Source organism: Ostrinia nubilalis, chromosome 16, assembly GCF_963855985.1.
Source record: "Ostrinia nubilalis chromosome 16, ilOstNubi1.1, whole genome shotgun sequence".
Classification (NCBI taxonomy): domain Eukaryota; kingdom Metazoa; phylum Arthropoda; class Insecta; order Lepidoptera; family Crambidae; genus Ostrinia; species Ostrinia nubilalis.
In genome coordinates, this window is record NC_087103.1 from 776,918 (window position 1) to 800,240 (window position 23,323).

The window sequence follows — 23,323 nt, forward strand, 5'->3', positions numbered from 1 at the left end:
ATTCCTGGTTTTGTTTCTTTAAATTAAACTATTAATTTACTTTCAATGCGTTTATTAAAGTCAAGAATCGAAAAATATAGTTGATTTTTGTGATGTTTTTAATAACTAAGTATTCACTGCAATCGATTAATGAACCGCGGAAATAATCGATTTTGTTATACAACAAATACCCCAGCACTAAATCTATTCCGTTTCACACATTGCGTACATTAAATAAAAAATATTTTTACACCGTATTTAATTAAAATATAATCAATAGACTCAGATTTTACTATATATTTCAAGACAAGTAGTTATTTTTTTTTTATTATATTACTAATAAAATACAAATATTTTTTCAAAAATATTCTGCGTATGTAGTATGCGTAATATGGATAACTTTGAAGTGTCATATGGATCATCTTACGTGAAAAAGACTATAGTGACTCACTTGAAGTTGGCGTCCTGCAGCAGCTTGGCGATGACGCTCTCGATGTCCTCGCCGACGTAGCCGGCCTGCGTGAGCGTGGTGCAGTCGCAGATCGCGAACGGCACGTCCAGGCACTGCGCTATCGTCTGCGCCAGGAGCGTCTTGCCTGGAAACGATGAACTCATTAAAAAACCCATTAAAACTCATTTATTTCTGTAAATAGGCTTAAAAAAGCACTTTTACACGTCCCAGTATTAACCCTACCACTGCTTCAGGAACTTGGTTTTAAAAAAACGATGAAACTAGATTTGGCACCCGCAACGAAAGTTGGTAAAGTCCGACCACATAGAATTTCGTCCAATGACCCCAAGCTATTCATCCTTATCTCTCGCGTGTCATTATATTGCTGTCGCGACTGTGCGACGGGCGGCCGCAGTGAGTGTGCGAGTGCGACAGCAATATAATTAACACGCGAGCGATAAGGATGAATAGCTTGGGGTCATTGAACGAAATTCTATCTGCTCAGCGACCGGGCTTTAGTATGGATAGTTTCATCTAAGAAGACGCACCCCACCATTCTTCCGCTGATGTTTGAGTGTTATCGGTACACGCTAAATTATCCATGAGTGCACAAGCACACTACAATAATTACGCTCGGATTGCTCGGATCAAACTCCCCGCACCCCGCCCGCCACTCTCCTCGGCTAAAAATTGGTGGGGCGCGTCTTCGTGGATGACACGATCTATAGTTCCATAGTCCATACCACCAAAGGCACTGCGCTAGGAGCGTCTTGCCTGGAAGCGATGAGGCTCTTATCAACTTGGGTTTAAAAAACCATGAGTAGATTTGGCACCCACAACGAAAGTAGGTACTGATATATCGTCTATGCCAGAAGCGTCTTGCCTGGAAACTAAATCTCTTATTGGAACTAAATAACGTGTGTCTACAAATTGCTTAGCTTGGTAATCGTCGCCAAAGTATGAGTATTTATCAAGGTGAACTATACTACTATTATTTAATAAGTAAGGGAGACCGTGGAGAGTTGTCCCAGAGGAGAGTTATCATTAAGCCGATTTCTCGACGCCTATGACAGTTAAGCTGATAATTTCATGCAAACTGTAGTGTTGAAAGAATGCTAGCTCGATAAACAGTCTTAAGTTCGGAAAAAAATACTTAGTTACACCCGACCTCAGTTACAACTTTCCTTGGTCTTCCCTATAAGGAGTTAATGGGTGACTATACTCATAAAACACACGAATATTCACTAAAACCAAAGACTCTGCTTCAACTACAAAAAACGCCATCATATTACTATGCTCATTACAAAAAGCAGTTCCGGTTCATTCAACTGTCTCGAAAATATAAAATATAAAAAAAATGTGACTATACTAAAATGAAGAGCTCCTCTACATCTCAACTAAAGATAGTTGACGTTTTTTGTTAGTTTTTAGTGATACTCACGAGCAAGCAAGTCTAAAGTTGGACTTTAGATCTTTAGAATCATAAGTGCGCCGTAATGATTGGTTGGAAAACAATTGAAAAGATTTATGTTTCTGTAATCTTTAACAAGAACGTTAGCCTTTTGTTCATGAGAATCAACATCAGATCAATGACCCCAACACGTCGTGTCTGACATTTTAATTCTCACTTAGCTAACATGACACTTTGTTAGATTACCTTACTTAACATATTCAGTATTATTCAGTTATGACCATTTTCAATTTCACGCTCCATATCTAGCCCAATCAACGCTTATATTGTGAGCTGGTTACATAAAAAAATCAATTACATACATTACTCATACGTTGACCAGGGTCACAACAGAACCCTACAATGTATCCAAAAAGTAGGTTTTACTAATTACTTATTAAATTATCACTTTTGTTTAATCAAATTGTAGAATTCTCAGTAAATTAGTGAACTGTCATAATAATGAACACATACCTACGTTTTTGTGTTAAATAAATGAAATGGAAAGAATAATTTCAAAGAAATAGGTAGGTACACAATATCGAGGAGTCAGTAAAATATTTTCAATGTACATTTTTTTGTTTGTGAACCCTAGAACGTAAAAGATTGTTCGATTATTGGCAGCGAGTGTTACATGTGTTATGACTTTTATGCAACTATGGAGCGCACAACGCAACGCTCACTTCCTACGTCCGACTCGTAGGAAGCGTTACATGTGATTTTATTATTCAACAGTCTACGATTAAGATAAATAAATAAATAATTTTCATACAATCTTTACAATTATATTCTAAGAAAATCTGTTCTCAGCTGATGTTTCCTATTTTTTGCTCCAACAAGGGTCAAGTTAGTGGTAGGCACTAAGTAGTTTTCACAGACATAAATTCAGTTTTTATCGCATCATGATAAAAAGTGAGGAAGTGAATACTATCCAAATAAAATCTACCTCAGGCATAAAAGATGTGTTAAAACTTAAAAAGTAACTAGCTTCCTGCTTCACACCGCTGCACACTTTCATTACGTATTCAATTTACGACTGCTATTTACATTTTTAATTGGGTAAATTGTATCACACACAACAGCTCATCATACGTAACACGTTGACCTTTCCATCGCTCTTAGTACACACGTAATACAAATTATACAAACTACTATTGAATTAAAAACTTGATGTGTCGTTAAATTAAAGGTATCTTAAACAAGGATTCCTCTATTTTACTCTTATTCATTATCATCATCATTTCAGCCATAGGACGTCCACTGCTGAAAATGGGGCTACCCCAACGATTTTACCCTTAATAGTTTATTTACAACCAAAAGTATCCTTTGTATTATATCGCCGATTCCTAATCCAATCTATCCCAATCTACAGAAAATTGGGCTTATGTGACAACTGGAACAGGCGATGTTGTCCACTTATTATAAGTGTATCTAAAACCATGTCTCCAGCGCGTCTTTGCCCTACACAATCAACAAAAACATGTCAACATTCAACATTTTTTTGAAGATAATTTTTTTGAATGTTGACATGGAGACCCGTCTTAAAGGGGTACATTAGTCCGAACGAATTTGGAGATCTGGGCCAGCCGGCGGATTGGGTCCGAAAACGTAACAGATAGACAGATAAACACGCACTTATAACATTTTGATAATTACAGATTGCACAATGTAACGTTTGATAAGCGGTTATGTCACAGGCGCCACGAGGGAAAGCGGCAATTACAAGTCCGCGGTAACTCTGATGGCCATCGTCTCGCTCTCGATCCGAGTAAAAGTTGCTTTATGAGCATTGGAAAACCGCAGATTAGCGTTCGATGCCGGGATAAGACAGTCTAGAGTCTAGACTTTCATACAAGAATGTATTCCAAGTATTAGGATAAATAAAATATATTTAGAATGTAACTGCTACAAAATGTTCAAAATTATTACGTCGATTACAGCTCAATTGTGTTTAGAATAAATAAAAAAGCCAGTCCACAGCCGAAGCAATAAAATATTCAATTTACTTTAATATTTTTTTAAGTAATAATACAATTTATTGAAACAATTTTATAGCTACATTCCATTTCCATCAAAGAATATCGATTAATTTTACCCGACTACATTAATTAAATTGATGAATAACTACAGTTTTTTAATTCTGTTTCAATTAAAAAGTAGCTTGTAACAATTTTATTTCAAAGTAATTATCCTCCAGGCTAGTTCAGTGACTCGTCCCACAGCAGGTTCGTTCCACTGGGACGAAACACTGAATTCAAAAAAAAAATATTATTTTCGTTCTGGATTCGTCCCATTTAATTTATTCTTTGACATAATGAGATTTAGTACCGTCAGTAAGTCAATGAAATAAAAGAAAACATGAATTTGTTAACAATATCTGTATTTAAAAGAAAATCAACACGTGAATATACTCATAGATCAGCAAAATTTTTTAATAAATTAAATTTTAAATCATTGATAATACATGTTTGATTTAGTGATTCTTTAAGCTGTGATTTCTAATTAATACAAGTTGTAGTTAAGATTTTCTATGTTGATTTCCTTTTAAATACAGACATTGTTAACATTAATGTTTTCTTTTATTTCATTGACTTTCTGACGGTACTAAATCTCATTATGTTAAAGAATAAATTATATGGGACGAATCCAGAACGAAAATTTTTTTTTTTGAATTCAGTGTTTCGTCCCAGTGGGACGAAACTGTTGTGGGACGAATCACTGAACTAGCCATCCTCCAGAGCAATTAAACACAATCTTAATCATGAAATACAAGGGAATAAGAACGTTCATGGCAAGCTAGGACCAAAGAACCCCCCTTTAGAACTTAGTCTACATTCAGCTTTTTGCATTGAATAGATTTGCTATAATACTTAAAAATCAAATGATGGTATTGTAGAGACTACAACATTTTTGTTGTTAAATCGCATCTTTTGCCTAAACATAAGATGTCATAGTGCTGACCTTGATGTGCTGAACTTGATGTGCCGAACTCTGACGTCTGAATCTAATCACACCGTCAAAATATGAACAAAAGAGTTCAGAGAAGTCATTGCACCCAGAACCAACATACAATTATAATTTAAAATTGTCCAAGCCTGTATCGCATTAGATACTCTTTGTCCAACAATTGCCCAACTGGTTCTCAAAGGGTACACTAACTCACACGTGGTGCGCGCACGCGCATGCAAACTGCCTAATCTGGCTTAATTAAGTAAACGCATTCTAATGCCGAGTGCTTGTTGTTGGCATGCCCAATCTGAGACTGGGTATAGATTTGCACCTAAGAGTAGATGAATTTGAACGATTCATATTTTTCTTCATGGTGGACCGATGACCTCATAAAGGTAGCAGGCACTGGATGCAGGCCGCCACCAACCGATCATTGTGGGAGGTCATTAGGGGAGGTCTATGTTCAGCAGTGGACGTCCTATGGCTGAAATGATGATGGTGATATTTTATTAATTTTCTTCGATTTGTATGCGGAGGTAGATAGTAATCACCTTATGTATAATTTCCATTTCCTATGGTTAATTTCGTTGATTCGACGGTTTTGATTAACCAATCCGTATACTGGCTTTCCACACAAATCCCGGAAAATACGCCTAGAACTAATTTACTTTACAACATTTTTATTAGAACCGTCTTCTGTTTCTATAATGAGAACAACACCTGGTATTATTATACTTTATGAACAGTCACACGCTGTCTGGCTATGGTCTATCATATCGCTCAAAGACATCAGCATTAATTAATCAGGAAATAAAGACATATAAATCCACGTGATAAGTGATACCAGTAGTTAAACTTATCCGATTTATTTTAATTGGCCCTTTCTAACAATACAATTTTACAATTTGATAAGAATTGCTCAAATAAATTGTTCCTCTTTTAATGCAATTTATTTCACGACTTTGAACGGTTTTTTTTTATAGCATATGTGGAACGCATTTCGTGGGTATAAACAAACAAAGGACCGAACTCTAAACTGAAAGAAAAGGCTGTTGTCTCAGATAAAACCAGGCCATTATAAACACACTTTTATTTTTGAGTAAAATAAGTTTATATTTTTATTTTGTTTAGAGTTAAGTTTGCCTTAGTTTTAAAAAAAAATCTGTTTTATTGTAAATAAAGCTATTAACAGGCCATTATAAATAGATTTCGCAAGCTATAAATAAATACCTGATACAATGCTTGAATATTTGGCTAATAATGTCTTTGGTTAAACATATTACGAGCTTCTTTATAAAAGTTAACGATTGATATTATGGCGTCTCGCTTAACGATATCCTTTTAATGGTTACAACATCGCCATTCGAAAGCTACGGCTGTTCCTAAGTTATGAAATACGCTCACAATCGAAGTGATATGTGTTTACGCCTGACACTGGACAAGGCAGCATTGCGAGCTATAAAAGAGCTAAAGAGGAAATATTATTTCTGAGATAAAAGTTATGTAACGTAATTTGCATAAGTATGCCTTAATTTTAAATATCAAAAGTTATGTCTACCAACTTATTTATAGAATGTTTATGAGAGGACACAAAATAGATCCTTGAGGTGAGCCTTAATTAGAATTATGTGTTTGTTGCACTTTTAAAACGCATAAATTATTGATAAGCAGAATACTAAAAATGCTTATTTTAAAAATTTAATTCGGTAATTTATTCACATATTATACTTACCCACCTACTCGAATGCTTTTGGAAATTCCAAAACGTTTATCGGTAGTATGTAATTATTTGTACATTTTCGTTTGTTCATTATTGTCTTGTTAAGAATACCTCAATACTCTGTGCGTGACTTGTAATTAGGGTTTCTGCTCGAGCTTTCTCGAACTCGAGAAAACTCGAGAAATTTGGCTTCATTCGAGACGAGAAAAAAATTACCGGAGCTCGAGAATTCTCGAGTTTCGATTTTGAAGCTTTAATATTTTTAAAAGCCAATTTTCTTAGACAAAAGTAAGTTTTTAATTATTTAATAGGTTAACGTTGCGTTTAGACTGGCCTAGTCTTTCCTTTTTTTAACTAATTTGATTTGCAAGTAACGATCTTAACCGAAACTAATAACTATTACTAACACTAGATTAAGATTATCATGTTACTAACACATATGGATACGTAATGTCTGAAATAAACGTTTTATTATTATTATTATTATTATTAATAATGTTCACCTACGAGTATGCTATATTTTATTATGTTTGTATAACTGACTGATTTAAAGGCTGAATTTTTTTTGTTAACTGTTAGTTTAGTTACTCGTAAATACGTTTATTCAAGTCGTTATCTTTAAGTTTAAAAAGGACATCACCCATTTTGGTCCAAAATCAAAAGTGCCGGCCAAAAAATAAAAGTGCTGTATTCTGTCAGAATTCAGCACTTTTTATTTTATTGGCCGACATTTTTGATTTTGAACAAAAAATGTATGAATCGTCGATGAATTTTAGATCTCAAATACTCGACGCACAGTGGTGCTACAGCTTTGGTGCCATAGTAACAAATGCTAAGGCGGACGTATTCTGTCAGAATACAGCACTTTTTTTTTTATTGGCCGACACTTTTGATTTTGGACCAAAAATATATGAAACGTGGATGATGTCCTTTATTTAAAAGTTTTTTTTTTTGTTTGTAAATGTAGGTTTATTATCGTAATTTTTCAATTAATTTGGACTTGTGTTCTTTGGAAAGCAAGTGATTCAATTGGAGCTCCAGATATTTATGGTTATTAATCCTTAAAGTACACGCGACTTTATGACTTTTGTTCCTTTAGTTAATTACTAAGTTATAATTATCCTACTAATATTATAAATGCGAAAGTTTGTGTGGATGTCTGGATGTTTGTTACTCTTTCACGCAAAAACTACTGAACGGATTTTGTTGAAACTTTACAGTATTATTGATTATAACCCAGACACATTATAACATTAATAAAAACCCGTGTTTTTATTAAATTTCAACCGATTTCAACAGTTTTAATTAAAAGACTCGAGACCCGAGAAAACTCGAGACTTTGGCCTCGAGAATTCCCGAAACTCGAGAAAAAAAATAAGTCGAGAAATCAGAAACCCTACTTGTAATAATTACACATAATATATAGAACATGCAAGTAAACATCATCCTATTTGCTTAAACTTTGAGCATGCAAAGATTCAATTTGTTTTTTATAATACATGTTTTCATAACAAGTGTTTGTTTTTCAATTAATTATTACTACGTTTAAATTAACACATCCATGTAATTAAAAGGCGTCCGATTTCATTCTGAATTCATACTTGTAGCTATGGAACACGATCAGTAGTCGGCACCGAATTGATTATGTTAATTACGTATGAATTAAATACCGACTTGACATATAAAACTGGTTGCAAGTGCTTGTTACTCTCTACTTGTTCTTATTTCAATTTATAGTGCACTACTTTATGAAAGCCATCGAGACTAGTTGCGTCTAGACCAGTTTGAGCTGCATCGACTGCTTTTGCAGTGTCTTTAACATTTTGCAGTGTCTTTAACATTTTGCAGCTTACCGCAAACTTCGAAATGCCAGATGATGTTATTAAACACAATTACCTCTTTCTCAACCGGCGCATCTTTAAACGCACGGCACTATTAAAGATGACTTTAAAGGACATTTGGGTTGACTCATCGCTGATCAGTATCGTACGCGTTAAGAATTTAAGCACCCAATTTACATGAAACGTTAATAAAAATAATAAGATTATCTTGCAAGTCAACATAAAAGGGCATACAGTGACGAAACTGGAGATTTTTTGTCAAATTGGACCTTTTTATAATTTAATTGACACCTTGACTCCTTTCGTGATCGTAGCGTCTTTAAACCAGTCGCGTGCTTGGAAATCGAGCTCCTAGTATGTCGAGCTACAATTTACATAGCTATATTGTTAGGCAAATATATTTTTCCTTTGCCAACTACAAGTGTTCTACACCGGATCGAATCGCCAAATACAGAAAACACATGTGTTGCGACGAGCCGCAATGCAATTACAATATAATTAAAGTTTGTTGTCGAAGTGGGTTGCATGAATAAAGCGATGTGAATAATTATGCAATAGTCGAAACGCTTCAGGTCATTTTATGTCTAAGACTTGATTAGTCTATAGTTTTCTAAATTACTTTTGAGCAGATTGGGTTCATGTGTTCAATGTCCAATTTTATTTTAATATTCCTTGTCATGGATTGAAGTCATGAAACTAAATTCGGGCGATTTCCATTCATGTCGACGTTCGCGCGCGCGTAAACTGAATGTGTGATTGCACATTTAAAATGTCGAATATTGTTTACTGCCTTACAAAACAGTCCATTCAACATTACTTAAAAGTTTGTGTGTCAATAACCTTATAAGTACCCAGACAAATTAGAAGCGTTTTTATCGTGCATTGATATTTATCGGTTGCGAACTTGTCACGGATTAGAAAGATTAGAAATATTAGGATATCTTGAGTGACTTATCATAACGTCTGCTTGCCAAAATAATCTGTAATCATGCAAAAAAATATAGCGGCTGTGTAATGTTAAGTTAAAACAGTATTGTTTAGGTTGACAGTAATATCTTTTACTGCAAAAATATTACGATTTCATCGTACATTTTTTAAACTTAAAAATATTAGCAAATTCGATCGACTTGATCGACTTGGCATTAGCCAAAGTACTTAATTCTGTTACAATAAATGGTTTATGTTCCCAGTAAACATCTATCTTGCATAGTTGTAAAATAAAATCACTGGCAGTTTCATTATCTATTTCCGATTTTTATTAAAGCTTATTTTTAATTCGACAGTCTTCGAAGTCAGCCTATGCTTCATACATATGCCTATCCCAATTGGAACCCAAATCCAGGAGAGTTCACCTCTCCCCATTATACCACGGAAACATGCGTCACCTTATAAGACCACAAAACAAATAGGTTCATAATCAGCACTCACCGCATCCCGTAGGTCCCAACAGCAGCACGTTGCTCTTGTCAAGCCTCAGCTCGTGGTGTTGCCTCTCTAAGACCTCGGCGCCGCCTCCGCCGGTACTGGTCCCGTGGCTTATGTGCAGGAGGTCGGCTGAGAGAACAACAATACTTTTCATGACTGAGTTTGTTGTGGAGCTTCTTTTTAGCACTTGACAAAATAAATGTTTGTCTGGAAACGCTGGTACAGAAAAAAAGGAGGTCTGTTGAAGTAACAACATTACTTTTCATGACTGAGTTTGTTTTTGAGCCAAATGTTCGTCTCTAAACGCTGGTAGAGAAAAACAATCATGATGTAGCTCCATAGGGTAGCATTTATAGCAGATTAGAATTACGAAATAGCTCCAACGAACGAAGGAACTTTAAACAACAAAACGCGGAAGCAAAATGTTTTTAGAATTACACTGTCATACAACCGTGTCATAATAATATGTTTTAGCTAGGAGCACAGATTGAATTGCCTTTATGGAGGGTTATCTGCTTAATTTTGTCTAGGGAGCTGTTCTCCCAAGCAAAACATAGGATTTTTCTACTTTGAGCACCAGTCTTCCATACTTTTATGGAAAGTTAAAACGTACAAACATCTGCTTTATCCAGTACGCACGAAGATAATAGAAGTAGAGTAGTACAAAACCTGTTAGTAAATATGCAAAATCTCGTTCTCAACTAGCAGCCGCGATAAAAGCCGTCACTGAAGATAAAAAGAAGCCTAAAGACCTGAATCGTAAAGGTCGAATTGAAATCATTGAAGCCTGTCGCTGATCGGTTGGTCACGCTTTCACGGAATTTAATTTGAACAAAAGTTTTTGTAACTCTTTAATAAAACACTTTTCTTTACACTATCGAGCACGACGTAAACACAATATTGGCAAAACTACTCAATTTGTATGCCCCATCTAGATATTCAACCCAAGATTGTGTAGGGATGTCTAAAATTAAGAGGCTTCAGAAAACATTAAAAATGCTTTTATATCGGGTGACTATTGTTTTTACTTACCGGGATGTATTATTCCATTTAATTATACGCTACACAGCGTGATTTGTTAAGTACATGTTTAATTAAAATATGTAGTTACGATTGTAACATCCCATTAAATAGGCATAAAGTGTCCTGCTCTACCTTTTGAAAATCATGTTTTAATAACACGCTTTAAACAAATTCTAGAAAGTTAGACTGAACAATAGACTAGAAAAAAAACCTACTAATTATAAAAAATAAATAAATACTTTCTGTTATAATCTATTCTAACTACGAAACGATGAAGGTCGCGAGAAACGCGTGGATGCGGGCTCTAAGGATGGATCGCTGTGGAAATCCATGGAGGAAGGAGGTCTTTGTCCAGGACATAATAGGTGGAATACAATAGCTTGAAATGAGATCGAGACAAGTCATTCCTTGGAGGAAAGAGTTTTTAAAGAGAACAGCTCCTCAGAAGAAATAGTGATACCTCTGTGTGTGTGATGTAGATCCTCTTGAAGTGGTAGTACACCGCCACGACAGCACCTTGGCGTACTTCTGGCCACCACGTGCTCGTCCAGTACTCGAGTCATGAAGCGGAGTAGTTACCTCTGTGTGTGTGGTGCAGCGGGTGGTGCGCGTCAGCGGGCGCGCCGCTGGTGACGTTGTTGTAGATCCTCTTGTAGTGGTAGTACACCGCCACGACAGCACCTTGGCGCACTCCTGGCCACACGTGCTCAACCAGTACTCGAGTCATGAAGCGGAGTAGTTACCTCTGTGTGTGTGGTGCAGCGGGTGGTGCGCGTCAGCGGGCGCGCCGCTGGTGACGTTGTTGTAGATCCTCTTGTAGTGGTAGTACACCGCCACGACAGCACCTTGACGTACTCCTGGCCTACCACGTGCTTGATCAGTACTCGAGTCATGAAGCAGAGTAGTTACCTCTGTGTGTGTGGTGCAGCGGGTGGTGCGCGTCGGCAGCCGCTGGTGACGTTGTTGTAGATCCGCTTGTAGTGGTTGTACACCGCGACCGACAGCACCTTCTTGGCGTACTCCTGGCCACCACAGCTCGTCCAGTACTCGAGTCTTGAAGCGGAGTAGTTACCTCTGTGTGTGTGGTGCAGCGGGTGGTGCGCGTCGGCGGGCGCGCCGCTGGTGACGTTGTTGTAGATCCGCTTGTAGTGGTAGTACACCGCCACGACAGCACCTTGGCGTACTTCTGGCCACCACAGCTCGTCCAGTACTCGAGTCATGAAGCGGAGTAGTTACCTCTGTGTGTGTGGTGCAGCGGGTGGTGCGCGTCAGCGGGCGCGCCGCTGGTGACGTTGTTGTAGATCCTCTTGTAAAGCCTGGTCCGTGAGCACATAGAATCCCGTCCAATGACCCCAAGCTACCCATCCTTATCGCTCGCGCGTAATTATGTTGCTGTCGCGACTGTGCGACGGGCGCCCGCAGTGAGTGTGCGAGCGCGACAGCAACATAATTACGCGCGAGCGATAGGGATGGGTAGCTTGGGGTCATTGGACGGGATTCTACGTGCTCACGGACCAGGATTTAGTGGTAGTACACCGCCACGACAGCACCTTGGCGTACTCCTGGCCACACGTGCTCGACCAGTACTCGAGTCATGAAGCGGAGTAGTTACCTCTGTGTGTGTGGTGCAGCGGGTGGTGCGCGTCGGCGGGCGCGCCGCTGGTGACGTTGTTGTAGATCCTCTTGTAGTGGTTGTACACCGCGACCGACAGCACTTTCTTGGCGTACTCCTGGCCACCACGGCTCGTCCAGTACTCGAGTCATGAAGCGGAGTAGTTACCTCTGTGTGTGTGGTGCAGCGGGTGGTGCGCGTCTGCGGCCGCTGGTGACGTTGTTGTAGATCCTCTTGTAGTGGTAGTACACCGCCACGACAGCACCTTGACGTACTCCTGGCCTACCACGTGCTTGATCAGTACTCGAGTCATGAAGCGGAGTAGTTACCTCTGTGTGTGTGGTGCAGCGGGTGGTGTGCGTCAGCGGGCGCGCCGCTGGTGACTTGTTGTAGATCCGCTTGTAAAGCCTGGTCCGTGAGCACATAGAATCCCGTCCAATGACCCCAAGCTACCCATCCTTATCGCTCGCGCGTAATTATGTTGCTGTCGCGACTGTGCGACGGGCGCCCGCAGTGAGTGTGCGAGCGCGACAGCAACATAATTACGCGCGAGCGATAGGGATGGGTAGCTTGGGGTCATTGGACGGGATTCTACGTGCTCACGGACCAGGATTTAGTGGTAGTACACCGCCACGACAGCACCTTGGCGTACTATTGGCCACCACGCGCTCGTCCAGTACTCGAGTCATGAAGCGGAGTAGTTACCTCTGTGTGTGTGGTGCAGCGGGTGGTGCGCGTCTGCGGCCGCTGGTGACGTTGTTGTAGATCCTCTTGTAGTGGTTGTACACCGCCACGACAGCACCTTGGCGTACTCCTGGCCACCACGCGCTCGTTCAGTACTCGAGTCATGAAGCAGAGTAGTTACCTCTGTGTGTGTGATGTAGATCCTCATGTAGTGGTAGTACACAGCCACCACAGCACCTTGGCGTACTCCTGGCCACCACAGCTCGTCCAGTACTCGAGTCATGAAGCAGAGTAGTTACACTAGTTACCTCTGTGTGTGTGGTGTAGCGGGTGGTGCGCGTCTGCGGCCGCTGGTGACGTTGTTGTAGATCCTCTTGTAGTGGTAGTACACCGCCACGACAGCACCTTGGCGTACTTCTGGCCTACCACGTGCTTGATCAGTACTCGAGCCATGAAGCGGAGTAGTTACCTCTGTGTGTGTGGTGCAGCGGGTGGTGCGCGTCAGCGGGCGCGCCGCTGGTGACGTTGTTGTAGATCCTCTTGTAGTGGTAGTACACCGCCACGACAGCACCTTGGCGCACTCCTGGCCACACGTGCTCAACCAGTACTCGAGTCATGAAGCGGAGTAGTTACCTCTGTGTGTGTGGTGCAGCGGGTGGTGCGCGTCAGCGGGCGCGCCGCTGGTGACGTTGTTGTAGATCCTCTTGTAGTGGTAGTACTTTTTATTGTAAATTTTATGTTAAATGTTTTAAATAATTTCTTCCTGGTAATTATTATTATCGTATTGTGTCTGTGTTATTTATTATTAGTATTGGTTTATGTTCGTGTCCACGTACCCCGCGACTAATAGTTGCTGCGTATCCCTTCTGTGCTGTTTTAGTTTTAAATATAAATTAACATTATTTTCCTTTAACACCAGGCTCGCCGGTAGGGATGCGCAGTAGCTAATAGGGCTTCCTGCTGAAAATCAGTGTCGGGACATCCTATAAGGTGTCCCAACTAAAACTGAGCGGGCGCCCTATTAACATGCATTCGTCTCTTTCTTTTTAAATATGTTGTATTGTATTTTTTTTGTAATGTGTGTTAATAAAGTTATTTATTACTACTATTTATTATTACACCGCCACGACAGCACCTTGGCGCACTCCTGGCCACCACGGCTCGTTCAGTACTCGAGTCATGAAGCGGAGTAGTTACCTCTGTGTGTGTGGTGCAGCGGGTGGTGCGCGTCGGCGGGCGCGCCGCTGGTGACGTTGTTGTAGATCCTCTTGTAGTGGTTGTACACCGCGACCGACAACACCTTGGCGTACTCCTGGCCTACCACGTGCTTGATCAGTACTCGAGTCATGAAGCAGAGTAGTTACACTAGTTACCTCTGTGTGTGTGGTGCAGCGGGTGGTGCGCGTCAGCGGGCGCGCCGCTGGTGACGTTGTTGTAGATCCTCTTGTAGTGGTTGTACACCGCGACCGACAACACCTTCTTGGCGTACTCCTGGCCTACCACGTGCTTGTTCAGGTATTCGAATATCTTCTTCGGCGGCGGCGGGGGTTTCCTGGTGATGGGAAATTGGGGGTTATTTCAAAATAATTGACAAGAATTAAGATTCTGTTGACAAGACGCACAGATTTAAATAGCGGAAATTGGTTTCATTTGTTGTAAATTAACTTCAATATCCGTATAGGTTATCCGTCTATGTGGTATGAAATAAGACAGGTATAAAACTATACTAGAAACTTGGATTGGTGAGGTGTAGAGATTTAAAGCCCTTATTGGTTGCTTTAAAGCATCTTTTTCCACCAAGACGGAGCGGAAACTAGAAGTGGAAATAATGAAATCTGATTGTTTATTCAACACACTTATCTACTCCACTCCGCTTTGGTGGAAACTCGCCCTATCCATTTACAAGCTATCCAAAGAAATCATAGATCCCAAAGACTTGATGCTTGAAGTGCATGCATCACACGTGCAAGCCAGTAGCCGCGTAGTTGGATGAACGTGATTGCCGATATCGTTGTCACGTGCTGCACACGCCGCGGTGGGACGATGACATTATCTACAATGTAGATTCTATATCATCATACATAGCTAGATCGCCTGTTGAGCGTGGCGATTAAGGCAAATTAATCCTTTATTAATAGAAAGAAATCCTTTGGGCCTTTGTTCAGCAGTGGACGTCATTTAATAACAAAAATAGGCTAGGGTTGCAGTCATGACTACCTTAGGAAAAAAATCTATCTCAATTTTTTTTTCTCATTTTTCATTAAGTAGGTATTCATGACCATGTCCAACCTACGGACGCCGGCTTATCGTTGAATTTTGGGACAGTATGTCTTGTGATGTCTGAATCACTAGGGATAAAGATGTTGCCGATGTTGGTCGGCTTTATTTGCAAAAATGTTATGTGTGTGGTTCGAACTATATACTACATACTCGTAGACTGTCAACTTTGTAATCATATCGGAATGCGTTTAATTTAAGATAAAGTTAATATACATATACAGGGTGAGTGTGACTTTGTTGCCAAATTTTAGGAGCAACTCGTGATCAGTAACTTAAATCGATTTACGTTTTTTTTCACATTTCATTATTTCTATTCGCTGCCGTTTGCAAAACGTATGCCCCCGACGTAAATAAATTAAAGTAAAATAAAATAAATATTTGTTTAATATGTACTTGACGATTGCGGTGTTCTTCACCTAAAGATTAATTAGTTAATTACGTACAATAATGGCTTGAATTATATTGTGAAATTAATGTTAACCGTCATGGATAAATGGAAAAAATGTAGAGCTGTTAATTGCTATTGTATCCTCATCAAAACACTGAAAAAATTTTTCCCCTTTAATTGATATAATTAGTTCTGCCGTTTACAGTGATATAAATAATAAATCAGCGCTACGATTTAAGGAAAAAATACTGGTGCAAATTAATAATTGTGTTCTCGGCAGTCTAGCTGTTATTAACTAGACTAGCAAATATAAAAATCTAAAAAATAACACTTATAATTTTTTATCATACCGAAAAGTCAACATTTTGTTAGAATAGAAAGTGATCAAGCCAAAACTAAACACGCACTATTTTGTGAACGAACGAAGATACAATAGGGAAGTTACATCAGCGGTTACAGTATATTGCCTATGCTTTAGAAACCATTCTGCCAATACTCGTAGATAGTGTCGGAGCGGTGACTAAGGCCAAATCTAGCCTCATCATGTAACCGAGCTTACGCAATACGATCCGAGTGCATACGTATCCCTCCGCTTCGAATGGAAATTTACATTCACTGCAAACAGATTATCTGTATCTTTGTAAACATACAGGGTGTACAAGGAAGGGCAGTACATGAAAATGTAATGGGATGATGAAAAATTGGGATAAAATATATGGATATTTAAATGGGAGTTCTAATTAATAAAATTAAAAATTTTAGTATTTTCTTTTTCATTTTATGATTTGTGTGGGAACAACATACTAAATTAAATATTCTCGATTGTAATGATTGTTAACATGTGATATCGTCAGAATACAACTACACAGTTGGCCTTGACGTGTTTTCCATACAAGTGCAATGTCAATAATCACAATCACTTGTGTTGTTGTTGTAAATTCTCAAGGACTATTAATTAACCTGTTGTACACCCTATATCATTACAGACCAACAAAACCACCTTAAGAGGCTGCTACTTTTCAACCGACTTCAAAAAAAAGGAGGAGGTTCTCAATTCGACCCGTATGTTTTTTTTTTTTCTATGTTTGTTACGCGATAACTCCGCCAATTATGAACCGATTTGAAAAAATCTTTTTTCGGCGTATAGGTAATACCTCAAGGGTGGTCCCATTTAAATTTAATAATAGAAAAAACAACCCCCAAGGGTGGAAAATTGGGGATGAACTTTTTTATACGCAATATCTCCGCCGATTATAAATCAATTTGAACGATTATTTTTTTGTTGAATAGGTATTATCAAAAGGGTGGTTTCATGCGAATTTGAAGAAAATATTTCACCCCCAAGGGTGGAAAATTGGGGATGAACTTTTTTATACGCAATATTTTTAATTTTTAGTTTTTTTTTGTGTTCACGCATTTGAAGTCGGTTTTATTTTTTTAAAAAGTTAATTATTAAGATGTGTTAGATAAGTTATCTTCGCAATGACCTGGGATATAGCGTCTATTGTTTACAGACGCTATCTCACGGACGCGACAATATTGTATACATATTGTATACGTTTGATATGAAAGTAATATCTGACGCAGTAATTATTACATCACGATATTCGCAGAATACTTCAAATCGCATGATACTTATTCGGTTTGTATACTTATCTTTGTTTGGACGTATCAAAGATAAAAAACATTATCTAGAGTGAGATTATAGGGTTCGCTTGTTTATTTGTTTTCACAATAATTATACTTTTAGAGTAATGCGATTCGAGCAAAAATGCTGAAAGACAGAGCGTGAATTGAGCGTGCGAATAGTTTTCTCAGGAAAAGAGCGTCAAATTGACCAATCATATAAACATTTCAAAAGGGCAAGTATCATCATTATTACATGAACGACAAAAACATATTATGGTCGTCCATCATTTCCATAGGTAAGCAGAACACTTAACTACACGTTGTTAAAACTGCTACAAAATAAATATCCATGATACAAATCTAATCAGAACCGCAACGTGCATGCTTATAAAATGCCCCGCTGCACGCGGGCAAACTACATCAAGATAACAATAAGAGAAAACAACTTTGTTTAAATATCTATTAATATTTACAAACACGTAATCAGCAAGATTTACACTGAGTTGACACGTAAACAGCAATACGAATGTAGGTGGGTGCAATGCACGTAGGGAATGGACTGGTGTATAAATAAACACAACAGCTGATGTCTTAAATGAGATTCCATTCATTTACACGTGTTGGCAGATTTTATACACGAGTAAAAAAAGTTGCATTTTTTTGTTCGGATGTCGATTCGTCTATATTTGACGTACTATTAATTAACACTTTAAAAAGTCTAACACTACGTAAATTTTATCAACAAGAAATTTATAGTATTTAAAATGTCCAAAATAATACTTTAGGCCTGAGATTTTTGATCTAAGTTTTCCCACACGCGAAAACAGCGTGTTAACGATAGCAATCTCATCGCAGTCCGAGATCGTGGTGACGTCACGTGTTATGACACCAATGTCAAAGGTTCGCCGACCCCGCATTGATGTAATGTCCGAGCTATTCCCCACCTTTTGTAGGTTCATTATAATTTCAACGATTTATGCATTCTCAAGTTCGAAAACAAAGCTGTTATCGTAACTCAATCCAGAATTGCTATCTCTCAATAGTAGTGATTATGAGTTAATTTTACGAAATTCAAATTACTGATTCAATCAGCGAAAAAACGCTAGCTTTCCATTAATTAGTTTTTGGGACATGCACGCAATAAATATAGGGTGTGTTCCAGAAAATCTAATTTAAATTTTACACGAAACAGATTTTTTAATACAACAAAATAAACACAACGTTAGCTACGATTATGAAATACAAAAATTTAGATATTTTTAAAAGGCTACGTGATTACCCTAACTGACCTTTAAATTATGAATGACTTCAACGCCCTTTTCTGGTCATTGCCGTGTTAACTAAGATTTTATGTCAGTAGCTACAGTCATCCACCAGCACATTAGATTAAAGGTAGCAGCCTATTTGGGTAACAAGGTGGACCGACTACCGGATAAAGGTAGCAGGAAGGCGCTGGATGCAGGCCGCTACCAACCGTGCGATGTGGAAGTCATTGGGGGAGGTCTATGTTGAGCAGTGGACGTCCTGTGGCTGAAATAGTGATGATGATGATTTGGCTAATATCACATCTATTGCAACTCTACACATGATCCCACAGTATTTGGCTGTCGTCTCTACCGGTAGAGGAGTGACGTTTTAAAACACAATATCTACGACACGGTCAGAATAAATCAACGTTGAGATCACGCATACTTTATGTCAAGCACACTTTTAATGAGGTTTTAATGTTAAGAGACTGAACATTGATGAGGTTCAGTAGACTTCAAAGTAACGTCAGAAATTGTGCTTTGTGTGGGTAGTTGTGTTTAAGTTAGAGAGATATTAATTAGCCCTGTGACAGTTGGTTAATCAGTCATTTATAATCTCATCAATAATGGACCCAGAAAACAAATTAATGAGATGATCGCCCGACTGTCTGACATTGTTTTGACAGCTGTTGAAAAAGTTAAATGTAAAGGTGAAAAAGTACAATACATACTAACAAACATGTTATGATGATCACAAATATGCATGCATACAGCTACAGCGTCATAATTTTCGCAAACGCAAGTTCATCGAGTTGCAATTTAAGTAGGTATGCTGTTGCAATTGCGTCATAAGACGAACATGCGGGTTTGTTTACGTTCCATGGCAACATATTACATTCATGGTGATCACGTTTACAGAACCAAATGGGTTTATCATGGCGACTGCCCTCGAACTCACGTGGGCGGCCTTGCGACTCGCAATCCTGGGGGTCTAGCGAGTGCTTTATGATTAATTTATTTAATAGCTCGTACATGGAACATATCAAAACTACACCATTTCAACGTAGGCCATCTAAATCATATATTTGATATGCATTTACGAATCTTGAGTGATCGAGATTTAACTGCCTCATTTAAACCATTTGACAAGTGCTGATTGAAATTTAAATCTGCGCCAGGTTGAGGTCAGCTACAAATAAAACATGGAGTCAGATAGAGCCGATACTATCGAAATTGTTCTACTAAATTGATCCCTGCTTTGATGATACATGCCAAAGGTGGGTCCTACGTGACTGGCGAGTGAGAGAATTAGGCACAACAATGCTTTTACGAGCGCTTGCAACACACGATGCACATTTTCCTTTTGTCTGATGTTTTACGAGCATGACCTGTCCTTTTCGGCGACATGTTTGCATGATGCAATGACGGATTGTCGAGAATTTATAATAAAATAAATCCCTGTGTCAGATTTGTATTCTTGCGAACCGAGGTTCGAACGGATTACGAAATAATTTGAAGAAACAAAAGAGAATCTGGGCCATCGCAACACAAACCCTTGACTTTCGATAAATAATATTCTCTTTGTATACTACGATTCTCATATACTTTGATACTTTGATACTACGATTCTCATATACTTACAGAGAGGGAATCCTCCGAATCTCCGGATGATAAATGCTACACTGTATCAAATGAGCTGTCTAGGAGCGCTGATTTTACTCTAAATAATGTAGTAGTAGACCGCCAAGATGACGAAACTATAGCACAGCTGACATCAGAGCTTGGCGCCACGCAGAATGAGCTTGAACGTACAATATTGGAAAATAATAAATTGCACAGACAAATTAAACAGATGACAAATGAAATACAATTACTCAAAGAGTTATGCAAACAAACATCTGACAACTATTGTTTCCCCAATAGCTGTGATAGGAAAAAGAAGAGACATTCTATGTATATTGCGAGATCTTCTGACCAATCCTCGATGTTTACTCCTACTAGAACGTGTTCTGCAAACTCAAACAAGACCGATACTACCAGTCTTCAAAGCAGAATAACTGTGTTATTATCTGACTTAAAAACCGCGAAGGAGCAGATTAAAAGCCTAGAATTTGAAGTTAACAATCTTAAACGACAATTAAGCGAGAATCAGACATCTTTGAAGCACACAGATTCTATATCAAGCAACATAGAGCCACCAAAGACACCCAAAAAGATATGGCCAGGCAGCCAGATAACACAGTCATCTAAACGAACCATACTCATTTACGGATCCCAACAATGTGTTGGTTTGGCTTCTACCCTGATACAAGCAAGACAAAACTCGGAGTACACAAAGAATTGCGTATTATATAATTACCAAATAGTCGCTGAAACAAAACCATATGCATTGAGCAAAGATGTATTATTGCGAGAAGATAGGGGTACACATCTCAAACCTGGCGACAAACTAGTATTAAGCGTGGGAGAAAATGATTACAACCCGGAAATGACAGTATCGATACTTAGAGACATTATAGTAAAGTATAGTGATATAAGTATTATAATATTAAGCGTCTTAAAAAACCATAACTTAAATATTGCGCATCTGAATAACAAAATTAGAATGTTATGTAATAATTATAAAAATTGTCACTTCGTAGTTTGTAATCAATCTGGAAAAACATTTGACATTTGTGAATCTATTAATTATGTTATTGACTCTATTGACTATAATGATATGTACATCAGTCCTGGACAAGTAAGAAAACTGATATGTCGTAATAAACCAAACAAAACTAACGAAAAAATAGCTCTTAAGTACCCTAGAGGCACAATTCCCTACTACTTCGCACGTGAACACACTCAAATTACAGGCCCTGCCGGTGAGGACTCTATAAAAAATCATATTAATACCACAACTATAGAGAAAAGAGGCACTATTCCGTATTATTTTTCTAAAGTAAATAAAAAACAGACATTTTTTCGAGCCTAATAAATTACTGACTTATTTTAAAATTCTTCATCAAAATATTGCCAGTGTCTTATCTAAACAAGAAATTATAGAAATGACATTAGAAGAACTAAAAGAAGGTTCCGAAGAACCAGATGTACTCTGTTTCACGGAAACTTTCTTAAAATCTGGCCATGAGGATTATATAAAGTTCAATAATTATGAGATAGCAAGTAGCTTTTGCAGAAATAAAAGTAGGGGTGGATCTTGTATCTTCGTAAAAAAGGGCTTGATATTTAAAGAATTAACATTCCTTAAAAATCATGCATCTCAGAACCTATTTGAAATATGTGGTTTAGACATTCCTTCTATAAAATCGGCCATAATATGTATTTATAGAACTCCGTCTTCAGATCCGACTCTCTTCATAAAAAGACTAGAGTCTCTACTATTCGAAATGTTTAAAAAGAACAAGTTTAAAGGTAATGTGATTATAGTAGGTGATTTTAACATTAACATATTAAAACAAAATTCAATTACCAAATACTTTCAAGATGTATTATATAACTATAACCTAACAAATCATATCAATGTTCCTACACGGAAATCTTCGTGTATAGATCTTATTTTAAGTAACATAGTTAAAGCAAACGCTTCAGTACTGCCTCTGCACCTCTCGGACCATAATACAGCACAAATGATAAGCTTTCCCACTAAGTGTAAACAATTAAAACCGGCCTTTCATTACATTTATGTGAGAGACTACAGTCCTGAAAATATGAGTAAATTTGAAAAGTGTCTAGCTAGTCTCTCTTGGTCAAATGTATATGCAGAGACAGACTTTAACAAAGCTTTTAGTGAGTTCCACGAATTGTTTTGCCTACTTTATAAATTATGTTTTCCAAAAGTTAAAAAAAAGGTAAACAATATTAACAAAACGAGACATAATTGGATTAGTAATGGCCTTCGAGTTAGTTGCAAGAGAAAAAGATACTTACGTTACCAACATTACAAATATAAATCAAATTTAAGCAAAAATAAATACAAAATATACTCTAACATCCTACAAAAATGTATAACTAAATCAAGAAAGAATGCTAACATTAAATATATAAATAACAGCAATAATAAATGTAGAGCATCGTGGACTATAATTAAAAATGAAATAGGCAATAACATGAATCTAAATAGTATTGACAATATAAAAATTGATAATGTTATTATAACGGACCCTACAGACATTGCAAATGCATTTAATGGACATTTCATTAATTTGACTTCGAATATAAATAATAAACGTAATGTGTTAATTAATAACAAAAATAAACAAAGTAACTCAATATTTTTGAAACCTATGACACGTAAGGAAATTAAAAGTATAGTTATGTCCTTAAAAGGTACACAATCAGTGGGCTATGACGAAATTACTACAAAAATATTGAAAACTTGCATTGAAAAAATTATAGCAGTTGTGACTCATCTGGTAAACTTCTCATTTGAATCGGGAATTTTTCCAGAGGTGTTAAAATTATCTATCGTAAAGCCACTTCATAAAAAGGGGTGTAAAGAATGTGTTGACAATTATCGCCCGATCACCTTGATTTCAGTTTGGTCAAAATTATTTGAAAAGTGTATGCATGATAGACTCACAAACTTCATAACCAAATACAATTTAATCAACAGTGAACAGTACGGCTTTCAAAAATTGAAATC

The 23,323-nt window shown here is 37.8% G+C and overlaps 1 protein-coding gene across 1 annotated transcript in view; it reads right to left on the minus strand.

The window, feature by feature from the left end:
• The window catches only part of LOC135079495 (uncharacterized), a 50,350-nt gene that overhangs the window by 21,027 nt on the left and 6,000 nt on the right, over positions 1-23,323 (minus strand). Inside the window, exons 3-15 of the mRNA XM_063974151.1 lie at positions 14,508-14,686; positions 14,332-14,451; positions 13,971-14,005; positions 13,768-13,852; positions 13,604-13,717; positions 13,156-13,407; positions 12,619-12,727; positions 12,451-12,581; positions 11,748-12,048; positions 11,582-11,700; positions 11,418-11,531; positions 9,819-9,944; positions 431-575 (exon numbers count right to left, since the gene is read on the minus strand). Coding sequence (XP_063830221.1) covers positions 431-575; positions 9,819-9,944; positions 11,418-11,531; positions 11,582-11,700; positions 11,748-12,048; positions 12,451-12,581; positions 12,619-12,727; positions 13,156-13,407; positions 13,604-13,717; positions 13,768-13,852; positions 13,971-14,005; positions 14,332-14,451; positions 14,508-14,686 — 1,830 coding nt within the window. The remainder of the gene's footprint in view (positions 1-430; positions 576-9,818; positions 9,945-11,417; positions 11,532-11,581; positions 11,701-11,747; positions 12,049-12,450; positions 12,582-12,618; positions 12,728-13,155; positions 13,408-13,603; positions 13,718-13,767; positions 13,853-13,970; positions 14,006-14,331; positions 14,452-14,507; positions 14,687-23,323) is intronic.